Source organism: Dipodomys ordii, unplaced genomic scaffold (assembly GCF_000151885.1).
Source record: "Dipodomys ordii isolate 6190 unplaced genomic scaffold, Dord_2.0 Scaffold56, whole genome shotgun sequence".
NCBI lineage: Eukaryota > Metazoa > Chordata > Mammalia > Rodentia > Heteromyidae > Dipodomys > Dipodomys ordii.
In genome coordinates, this window is record NW_012267272.1 from 11,655,143 (window position 1) to 11,667,258 (window position 12,116).

Below are 12,116 nucleotides of genomic sequence, written 5' to 3' on the forward strand. Positions count from 1 at the left end.
GGTAAGGTTCCTTTCTGTCCACATCCCCTCCAGCATCTGTTGTTGTTAGAGTTCTTGATTTTTGCCATTCTAACTGGGGTGAGGTGTTATCTCAATGTTGTTTTGATTTGCATTTCTTTTATGGCTAGGGATGTTGAACATTTCTTCATGTGTCTATTGGCCATTCTTCTTTCCTCTTCAGAGAAGTTTCTCTTTAGAAGTAGATACTTGTTTATACTGAAGAATCAGTAAGACAATATTTTTTATGAATACATAAATGTACATGGCTGCATATTCAGAACACTGATTCTAAAGCTATACAGATACTAGCACTCATCTACCTAAAAGTATTCTGGCTCAGTATATATATTTAAAATGCAACTAAGTGACAAATAATATCAAATATAATTAACAAATTATATTAATATGTACTTACATAAAATTAATATATAAAATTTTCAAGTATTTCCTTCCTCAAATATAAAGCAGTTTATGACAATAATGACTTAAAGTTATTAGATAAAACAGTCTACTGTATTTATGTCAATGCACAGTTTTATCTTTTTTAAAAAAGGAAATGTAGGAATCTTTATATGTCTTTTTTTTTTTTAAACCATGGCTGAGAACCGAACCCGCGGCCTTGCGCGCGCCAGGCGGGTGTGCTTCCGCTGGGCTAAACCCCCAGCCCCAAATGTAGGAATCTTTAACTCCCATTTTCCTCTTTATTTTTCCATTTCTCCTTTACTTAAACTAAAATAAATCTTTGCAAATCAATGATTAAAAGTTAAAAATAAAAAGGATATGTAAAAAAATAAAAATGCTTAAATATTCAATATAATCTTTCTACCTTTTATTGTGCTTTTTGATCATCTATAATTTTGAAAATCCTATAGTACAACTTGACTAGCAAATTTCTCACTCCGTTTGTTAAAATACTAGTATGCTGTTTAACTTTCCTTTATTAATTTCTTTATGTTTACTAAAATATACCAAAAAATATATCTATTCTCTTTACATGTTAAACCAATTACTGTATAAACAGATTTTGGGTCTGCTGAGTACTGTAAGAAGATAAGAGGAAAGACCCATCCCTAATGATTTTGTTAAGATAACTCCATATGTAATGAAAAGATATTAATGCTCATTTATTTAAAATTATTCTGGCTCAAATGTATATATTTAAAATGTAACCAAGTGACAAATTATGTCAAACTTCGCTAAAAATTATATTAAAATATACTTACATAAAATTAAGTTAATCTATAACATTTAAAAATATTTTTATCCTCAAATGTATAACACCTTGATTTCTAACCATCTCTGAACTTATTTTTCATCTTAGAATGCAAGCTTGTGAAGGGAATGGGTAACCCTGAGCACGTTCCAGATTCCTCTGCATTTGTTTATTCCAGGCATGAGAGACTCTAGAGCCAGAATGAATCATGCTCACATTGGTATTTTTTGGTAGAAACCACTCAGATTGCAAACTGAAGGCCGATTATAACTGGGTAGCAGCGAGGGGCTGGGAAGGTGGCTCAGTGGTAGAGCGCTTGCCTTGCATGCCTGAGGCCCTGGGTTCGATTCCTCAGCACCACATAAGCAAAAAGAATAAAGCCAGAAGTGGCGCTGTGGCTCGAGTGGTAGAGCGCTAGCCTTGAGCTGAAGAGCTGAGGGACAGCGCCCAGGCCCAGAGTTCAGGCCCCACGACCGGATCCCCCCCCCAAAAAAAAGAAGAACTGGGTAGCAGCGAAACTGTGAAGGTCTGGACTCAGGGGGTGTGAAAGGCCCTGTGAAGGTCTGGACACAGGGGGTGTGAAAGGCCCGGAGAGTTGTGTAAAAGGTGAGTGTGTAAAAGGTGTGAGTGTGCTCTTCAGGGAGGGAGCATGCAAAGGCTGGGGGTAACTCTGCGTTAGTTAACACACACAGCTTTAGAGATAAAGAATTGAACTTAAGACGCTTGGGTGCGGCCACAGGCAATGCTAGAATACCGGACAGAGACAAGGACAAGGGATGTTGTGTTTGGAACATGTGAGATGCATTGCAGTGGAGAAATCAAAGAAACTTGAAGTACATTAGCTGTGAGTGTTCATTCAAGGACCAAGGAGATAAGGTGGGAGATGTCCCTACATAGTCCTGTCAGTGGGTGGGGATAGAGCCATAATAAAGGCAAATCCACCAGAAAGACAGATACAGCCCAGATAAACTCTGAGCAATGTCCACACTTACATCCTACAAAGAAACCAGAATAGGAATCAACAGTGCCAGCGAAGCCAAAACGAGCCACTAGGCTAGACACCACTCTGCTATGAAGGGAAGCGAAACTATGGCAAAGGAAAACAATGTTATTCTAGATCTTCTGGTTCTATTTTATTTAGTCAAAGAATCAGCTGTCTGGCCTCTTTGACCACAACCATGTTTATATTCCTTACGCTGGATTTCTTAATGAGAATAAAGAATCCTTAAGGATGAAAGAAGTATGTTGTCAGTTATGCAAATAGATAGAAAAATGACTGAAATTACATAGCAACGTCTGTCAGTAAAACGCTGACACAGGTTTGTCAATTGGCATACACAAGGTGCGAGGACCTTTAAGCACTTCATTTAGAGATCAATTTTACTATCTCGCCCTCCCCCCTGCAGGGTTTCCTGTGCTGCTCACAAACTGTAATTTGTCTGCTTCCTGGATAAAGAACCAGAGAACATAAAGCACAAATAATTTAAACAGTACCCAAGACTCAGAGGGAAGCATACTTGGCTTTCTATCTTATCCACATCCATTATAAGGAAGCAGTTAACATAAATGTTATAAAGAAAAGTAACTTACATTTAGATGTGAATAAGGCTGGCAATTGAGTTATGTCAGTTGCATCATTAAACTGAACTATCCACTCAGGAGGCTGACATTTGAGGATCACAGTTCAAAGCCAGGCTGGGCAGAAAAGCCCACGAGTCTCTTATTTCCAATGAACCACCAATATAACCAGAAATGGAGCTGTGGGCCCAAGTGATAGAGTGCTAAACTTGAGCACAGAAAGCTCAGGGACACACCCAGGACACCTCTAACTGCCCCCCACCTTTCCCTCCCACACACAAATCAATTGATTCAATAATTACCTGCAAAGAAGTTACCCTGTTATTGGTGAACTCCTGGATTATGGGTGCTAGGCTCCCTACACCCCACTCCAGCTTGGACACCCTCCCGTCTTCCTTTCAGAACTGTGTTTGTAACCCCACAGCACACTTCTGCAGCTTCATGGACTCAAATGTAAACCCAGGACCGGCCCTGTGTGCCGAGGCAAGTCAGATTCCACAATCAACCACAGAGATGACCATCCGGATCCCTTCTTCACGTCATCGCTGACATTTTGCTCCTGCTTCTGTCTCCGTTTTCTTCATGGGCTCATTTTCCTATTTCTGTCTTTGATTTACAGTTGATTCCTAAAGCTCTAACCTTGGCCCTCTTCGCTTAGTGAGCCACACAATTCCTTCAAGCAATGGCAGCCCAAGGCCTTTGGATCTTTCTCAGATCCTGACCTCTCCTGACCACACACCGATGTGGATATGAAGCTGGGGACTGGGCCCTCCTTTTTGGATCCCCTGAAGTACTCTAGGATGGGCGAGTCCCAGCTCTTCACTCATCAGAACATTCAATACCCTTGTCTAGCTGCCTGAAGACCCGCTGCTCCCCAGTGTTCTCCCCATCAGCATCAATCTAGTTATTCAGCCAGAGATCTAAGAGTTATTCTACTCATCTCTCTCTATGTGCAGTGTGTCTATATGATGGACAGGACTAGATAGATAGACCAATTGAGTTTTTCTGTTAAACATCTCTCATCCATCTCCTCTACTTTAGCTTCACCGACATTCTTCTAAGACAGTCAGGAAAAAAAAGTGTTATTTAACCAGTGGTCAGAGAACCCTGAGTAACTCAAACAGTGCCCAGAAGAAAAGGAAAGTGGGATATGAAGCATCATTTCAGGCCAGGCATGGTGGTACATGCCTATAATCCCAGCTAGGCAGTAGGTAGAGGTAGGAGAATCAATGCCTTACATGAGCACCATCCAAAAGCATAAGACCCTGTCTGAAAAATAACTTGAATCATCCACAAGTTAGCAAGGAGCTATAACAGGAAGGGCTTTTAGTTGCCAATTATTTATTCACTATTATACAGATCATCTGATAGATGCTTGTCCACTGGGTTATGATTGTAACTTTTTCTTTCTTCCTCTTCCCAACATCTTCTTGACATGTTTTTTGAGCATGCCAATAATGCATTTTATACTCCAGTTGTCTTCAATTAGGCAAGAAGAAGCCATTTTAAGCTGTTTCCTTTGTATTATGTCATGGATCTAGCTTTCTAGTAGCCCTCTCACTTCTTTATGATGCAAAAAAATCTTCGAGTCACTCTGCACATGTTCTAATTCAGTTCTGCAATCCACCATTTTCCTCAGGAGTCCTGGTTTTAGACAGTAGTGATGCCCAGATCAAGGTCAAGGAATATTCCTTGCCTCTGAGGTGACTCCACTTCCAGATGCTTCTCGGAGGATGACGGAATTTTCAGTATAATAACCACATATGCGTATCTCTCTCTAAGTATATACTTCATTCTATATGTTTACCTATATAGAAAATGCCGAGTTCGCCGGGTGCTGGTGGCTCACGCCTGTAATCCTAGCTACTCAGGAGGCTGAGATCTGAGGATCGCGGTTCAAAGCCAGGCCGGGCAGGAAAGACTGTGAGACTCCTATCTCCAATAAACCACCAGAAAACCGGAAGTGGCACTGTAGCTCAAGTGGTAGAGCGCTTGCCTTGAGCTGAAGAGCTGAGGGACAGCACCCAGGCCCAGAGTTCAAGCCCCATGACCGACAAAAAAAAAAAAATGCCGAGTTCGAACTTATGGATTAAATTCCCACCCAAGCCTATAAAGTCTGTTCGTTCTTTCTCATGTGCCATATTTGTTCCATTCCCTCTGACATTGTAACCTGGCTTTCACTCGCCTCACTGTACTTATTTATGTGCTCACTTAACCTGTCCTGTACCCAGCTACACATGGTACACAGCATCCTGTATTAGTGCTCTCAATGGTAGGTACCAAGCATCACAAGGCTCACTTCTGGTCCACTCTACTTAGCGTTTGCTATAAACTCAATCCCAAGACTTGTTTTCCTGTCCCTGCTCAAGTGATTTTGCCTGAGTCCTTCATGAAGACTGGGATAATAGCAGTGGTTGGTAGATACTTTGAACAATCTTCCAAGATTAGATTGGAAAGCAGATTCGAAGTTGTCCTTAACATCTTTGTAGCATTCTGCTAACCTCTCTCTAATCGTCCAAGCTTCCTAACCTTAAAGTAAATGTGAATAGAGAAACCTCATGGACCCACATGAGTTTTCCAGCCTCGTATCTATTGTTTGCTTTTTCTGTTCCTTCGGATTAACATTATAACTTACAACAGTTTAGATTGGCATTCTAATGTCAGTGCAAATGTCAGCATGTTTCTCACTGACATATTTCTGAATTAAAATTTTAAGACCTTGAACACTCAGAAAATCCTTTTGTCAGCAAGAATAATAAACTGAGTGGACTTCAAATCAGATATGGAGCTTTTATGTGATAAAGCTTAAAACAGAAATCTCAAACATTTCAATAATGCAACATAATTCCACTGATCCTATATGAAGGGGAACTTTGTAGTTACTGATGGCAAGATGCGGGCGAGACTGACAAGACTCCATTTTGCCACGGCTATGATAGCACATTGTTCACCCATAAAATCCAATCACAGGAAACCATATATTCACTGTACTTTTACATCAAAATCCATAGGCTTAAATGTAAATCTCTGAGCCAAAAACATACAACAGTTTTACCTCCTTATCTTATCTCCCCACTAACTTGATCATCTTTTCATTAAGTTTTGCTTTATTTGCATTTTACAGCTATTCATTTCTGACCCTCAAATCCTAGCTCCAAATTTGTATCTGCAAACAATCCCACTATTAATCTTCTAAGCAAGTTAAATGCTGAGCGTTCAAGCAGTCCCTGAAAGCATCACAGCATGTCCGTTGTGATCAGAGCCAATTGTATAAATACAATCATAAAAGGAGCTTCAGTGCATGGGCTCACACAGTTAGACTCGGTGTGAAAGTCAGACTGGCTGCCGGCCCACCAGAGACCCTGAGATCCCTGTGATTGTTCAGTGCAATAAGATGGGAGCCTCCGATCGATGGGAACCGAGGAGCAGAGCAGAGGCTGAGGCCGAAGGTGCGGAAGCTCCCTGGAGAGCAGCTGGTTGCAAGTCTGGGTTGGGAAGGTGGAGAGGCTGGAGTCTGATACCCATGGGCAACAGAAGGCATAAAGGATGCATCTGTTTAGGAAGAATAGAGTCTGCATGTGCTGATTCAATTCTTTCTTTTTCTGCTTCTATTCTATCTCCATTCCTACCTAGAGATGTTGCCCACATTCTGGGAGGTTCTTTCCCAACTTCCCCTGCACCGCCCCCCCTCCCATGTCTGTCAATTCTCTCTGGGAATGTCCTCAGAGACACACACCAATCTTGCAGCCAATCAATTTGGCAATTAAATTTAACCATCATTCACAGACACCAATATGCTGGTGATTTTATTGAGTTTATATTCATCCATAAACGAAACTGAAAATAAGAAGTTTGTTTCCCTGTGTTTCAAAAGAAGTTATATTACCAAAGACTTTTAGTATCAAAACCTCGGTGTCTTTAGCTCACTGTTAACTCTAAGAAGATTGTCTGGATTCTACTTGTTTTGTAAGACTGGGTAGAATTTGTTTTATTAGTTCATATGTGTATTCTAATTCTTAAAACTCTTTAGAACCAGGCACCAGTGGTTCATGCCCATAATCCTAGATCAGGAGGCTGAAATCTGAGGACTGCAGTTCAAATCCAGTCTGGGGAAAAAAGTTTATAAGTCTCTTAACTCCAATAATCAAAAAAAAATCCCCAAGTGGTAGAGTGTTATTAGCCTCCTGATCTAGGATCTTTGGTGTCTCCTAATTGTTAGCTGCCAAATCATGACAGAGCTTCTGAGGAGGTCACCTAGAGTTTACATTCATGTCTTCTTGTTATCATCCTGCCATGACTTTCTGGCATTTGATCTTTGCCAGTGAGGAATTTTTTTATTGCATTGTTCATCACCCAGACAGATAGAAATTGGGAACGTTTTTATAAATTCATCTATTTCTGGCATTTTAGCTGGGTATCTCCTTTTCCCCTTTACGTCCTATGGGATGGTACTACCTACATGGAAGGCAGTCTTAGCTAATCCTCTCAAAGCCACTCCAAAATATGCTTCCATAATCGTCTATGTCCTTCTTTATCAATCGAGATTAGTCATTGTAATACCAAAGGACAATTTCAATATGCTTCCTGGACATGTTATTAGGCTAATTTACTCATTTTTTCATAATAATCTGTTTTCTTTCCATATTGTAGCCAAAGATATCAATAAATTCTTCTCCATAACATAACAAGAAGACATGCTTTCCATTTATGGTAACATTTTTCTTACCTTAGGTTAAGCTGTTACTGATGAACCTCTTCAGGATCATTAGGCTTCTGGCCAAGAGATTTCTTAAGGCCTCTCCAGCTTATTTACACTCTCCGGGCCCCAAATCGGTGCTTGTGAGGTTTGGGGTTTGATTTTCTCCCAATACCAACTTATCTACTCATTACTTATCGCTGCATAGCAAAGCACCTCCACAAACAGATTTGTAAACATGTTCATCTTTTATTGTCTTTCATAGATCTTTCCCCAATCCAATACTGTTCAAGTCCATGGTGCTAATTTTCCAGCACAAAGATTAAGAGGGTAGCCAGCCTTGGATGTCACCACTTAAATTTGTGTGTGTGTGTGTGTGTGTGTGTGTGTGTGTGTGTGTGCGCGCAGACACACTTGGATTCAGGGCCTTCTTATTCCACTTCCTTGCTCATGGCTAGTGTGTTATTACTTGAGCCACCCCTCTAGTACTGAACGGTTCTGGATGATTGGAGATGGACTCTCACAGACTTTTCTGTTTGGGCTAGCTTTGAACCGTGAACCCCCAGGTGTTGTCTCCTGAATTGCTCTCATTAGGATTACAGGTGTGAGCCCATGGTGCCTGACTTTTCACAACTTTACATCGTCTGCAGAAGTCAGCCATGATTGAAGTTGCCAGAAGACTGCAAAAGGGCACAAATACCCACAGGCAGAAGTTAATGGGATCCATCTTAGAAACTTTAGGGATAGTAGAAGAAGAGACCAAAAAAAGTGTTAATCCTAATGGATATGTAGAAGTTTGTCATGTTACCTTTCCCTCCAATATATCTCATGAAGGAAAGTGAGACGACTGTCAGTTTCAGACTTTGAATCTATCAAGAACAAACCAACTGTTCTTGTGAGTGACATAGGAAGGCTTATTTTGTGAACTTGATTACACCCAATCTACAGTCATCCATGTTCATGCAGCTGCTCTGCTTCAGAGTTCCCACTCTTGTGAAATAGATCTTATTTTGAAATTTTTCAAAGTTAATGGGAATTTAGAGAATCCCAAGTCCTCACAGAAAAAAACAAAGATAATCTTCCTATAAGAGAGCCATAGTTACAGCTGGGTGTTTTCTCCATGCTAAATTTAGACATTAAACCTCATTCCATTTTGCCTTGATTAGACAATTGAAAATCAAATGTACGCATACAACTATTCTAAATAGACCACGTATATAAGATCAGCATTTTCCTAAAAGGACTGTCAATGCAAACAAATAAACATGGCTTAGAAAATAACACACACCCATGCATACACATCAAATTATATTCCAGTACCAAGTTATCTGTTCATTGCTCTATTGACATAGAGCCACAGATTTTTAATGTGAGAATCTCATTCAAATGTGATTTTACTTTTTCATTATTGTACTGAAGGAAAATTATAGAGTGACATTCTGGTGTCTGCAGGTATTTATTTGAAAAGACATGATGGGTATGTAAAGTGCATGGAGTTCAATACTCTGTTTGACCTATGCCATCTGTACAGTAGGTCTCAGCATCTGTAACTTGAAACCACAGAGAGCAGGCTACAGAACTATCACCAAAGTTACTGTTGTATACCTAAATACTGCGCACCAAATCCTGAATCTTATTCCACACTCTTTACTTCAAAGACTGCAGATATTTCACTCATCTTTCCCACAACCCCATCCAACTTCCACTGCAGAACATGTTGTCTTTCAAAATATCTAAAACATTTTCACTTGATCCCTTAATTAAAAGCCCTCAGATATCCTTTTGGAAGCTGACTGCAACTTGCACCTTGCACTCTGGACACCATAGCTCCTTGGGAAGCATGTTTTTACAAAATAAAGAGCAGCTCACACAATGTTTAAAACACAACTAACAATAAATTTGAAACTGGGCATTTCTCCATACCAACAGAGAATGTAATGCATGTACACAAATTTAAATATTCTGTTTTTTGGTCTTTTTTGAAAAGTTTATTGTGTTTTGATCAAAAGTTGGTCAAAACTACATGAAATAAATCCAGGAATAAGTCAGACTTACCGCACATACTTTGGTGTATACTCTCTGAATGACAATGCCCTGAAGACAAAAGCAAGTGTTTAATATTCTAAATTATTACTATTGATCAAAGAGAATGAATCATATTTTTAAATCCCTTAATGATTTATATCTATTTTTATTGAAAATCCACTTTTGCTCACTTAATGGCATATGTTGGTTTCAATCTGTTTTGTGTATAAATTATTTTTTATCTAAAGTGTTAAAAGCAGTGAGTTTATAAATAACTTTACATTTATAAACAGACTAATGAGTACAATTTAAAATTGCTCACTAGGAAAATTTGGTACAGGCATCAATATGACAAGCCGACATTTTGGGGACCTTCTAGAGGTACTTAATGTGAACAAGTAATACCATTCCCTTACACCTCACATATTATGAACAATTACAATTTTATTTTTTTATTGAAAAGCCATAATAGTAACTGATTGGTATTACTGTTTTACAATTATTTAGCAATAAAATTCTCACAGTCTGGTTTCAAGCTTGGTTTATGCATCTTCTATTTTCTCATCAAATCAATCATATTTATTGTGAAATTTTTGTCTTGTTATTCACTTGCTTTTTTTTATAGTAGTTCCATCTGTTAACATTTATATAGCTGCCATATAAAGTAGCTTCAGGAGGTGACAGGTAGGAAGACAAGGGTCGTGAGTTCAAAAATCCAACCTGGGCTGCAAAGTGAGGCCATGACCCCCAAATCCAATATGCTAACTAAGAAGAGAAAGGAAGCTGGGGAGTTTATAAAGTTCTGAAGTTTCATGCTTGACTTCTGAAGGTAGGCTCAGTTAAAACCTGTGATCCTTAGAAATCAAGTGGGCGATGGACAGTGTGGGAAACATACAAAAGAGAATATTCGAAAACAGAAGATCTGAGACAGATCTTGTAGCCTTGTAGCTCGTAACAGGTGGACCCTGACTTCTTCCCTCAAAATCCTGTCACATTCTCAAATGTCTTATGCAACAAACATGTCTACCGTAAGGTTCAAAGACACCAGTAGTTGGACATGATGGCTGTGGGAAGATTTGATATGCACAATTCGTTCCATAAAGTGTACTGGGTGCTGATTGTAATGTTCCTGCCTCTTCTGTTTCGCAGGTTTTCTGAACCAGATGAGTAACTCAAGTCACTCTACCCTTCAGCCCTCATTCCAAGGATGCATGCAACTCATCCAAGTAGATGATCAGCTGGTGAATTTATATGAAGTGGCACAAAGAAAGCCAGGAAACTTTGCGAATGTCAGCATTGATATGTGTGCCATCATCGACAGGTAAGCCATGTGCATGTCGGGCCTCGGGCTGTTTGGGTTTTTCCTGTTCAAGAATCTCTCGCAGAACAAGGGAAACGCCCAACAGAAAAGGGAAGAATCAAAGAGACAAAGCATGCGATAATTGAGAGCTGTTTATTATGATGCATTTGTGATATTAGATGTGACAGCACCTGTGGGAGAACTATGCACACACACACACACACACAGTGGAAGAACCGATAGTGTCACCTTAGCCTTGATCAGGCTCCTTCAAAGAACGTGTGCATCATGCTACAGCTCAATCATAGTGGAACAGTAAGTGTAAGGATAGTGGAATCCTGATAAATACTTATCATTTATTTATTTGTCATCTTTAAATAGTTGTACAAAAGGGGTTTTAATTCTATGTTCCACTTTATGGATACCATACATCTTTGAGTCTGACAGTTTAATTTTCCTTTGCCTTCTATGTTCCTAAGATGTCTTCTCTCTTTCTGTCTCTGTCATTACTCAGCCTGCACATTGTACCTTCCAAAGATCTCTTTTAGAACACAGAGAAATTTTGCAATTGTCAGTGTACAAATGGGGATTCACTGACATGAAATATTTGGAATAATTGACCCTGCTTGCAAAAGACACATGAAAAGATACCACAAAATATAATCCTACTTAGTTTTTGTAAATCTGGGAAGGAGATTTTCATTTTATAAAAAACATCAATTGAACTCTTAAGAGTAGAAAGATACAAATTTTATATTCAATATTATAGTATCATGTGGACTACCTTTGCATACTTTTAAAATTGCCTTTCAAGACAATGTTTAACACTGCAATTTGAACTACTTTGTTGGCAAACATACTATACTTAACTATGACTTGGAGTTAACCTAATAATTTAAGGTGACTTTCTAAGCTATTTTTAAATCTTTTGAGGAAGGACTATTTCACTGTAAGTAATAATTGTATTAATTTTGAAAATGTATTTCAATTTTAAACAATTTTTCAAGCATGGCATTACTGCTTCTTTAGTGTGAGCTGCTTCAAAGTGTAAATCTTACATCTCTAATGAACTTATTTCATGTAAGCTATGTTGTCATTCACAGACATGTCACTAACCCTACCAATATGTAAACTAACCTGTCACGAAATAAGTTTGCGTCTGTTGAAGCTTAGTAGAATGCCATTCCTGTGAATTGAACATTAAAGTTTATGGTGGCTCTAGAATATAATGTTTGAAAGCATGAATGTGTTTATAATAAGACAAAGAAAAAGCATACTGTGTAATTCTATACATGTGCAGGAAT

The 12,116-nt window shown here is 39.0% G+C and overlaps 1 protein-coding gene across 1 annotated transcript in view; it reads left to right on the top strand.

Annotated features, from left to right (window-relative positions):
* Positions 1-12,116, top strand: part of Cntnap2 (contactin associated protein-like 2) — a 1,232,273-nt gene that overhangs the window by 481,176 nt on the left and 738,981 nt on the right. The window contains exon 11 of the mRNA XM_013021595.1: positions 10,662-10,833. Within this exon, the coding sequence (XP_012877049.1) occupies positions 10,662-10,833 (172 nt within the window). The remainder of the gene's footprint in view (positions 1-10,661; positions 10,834-12,116) is intronic.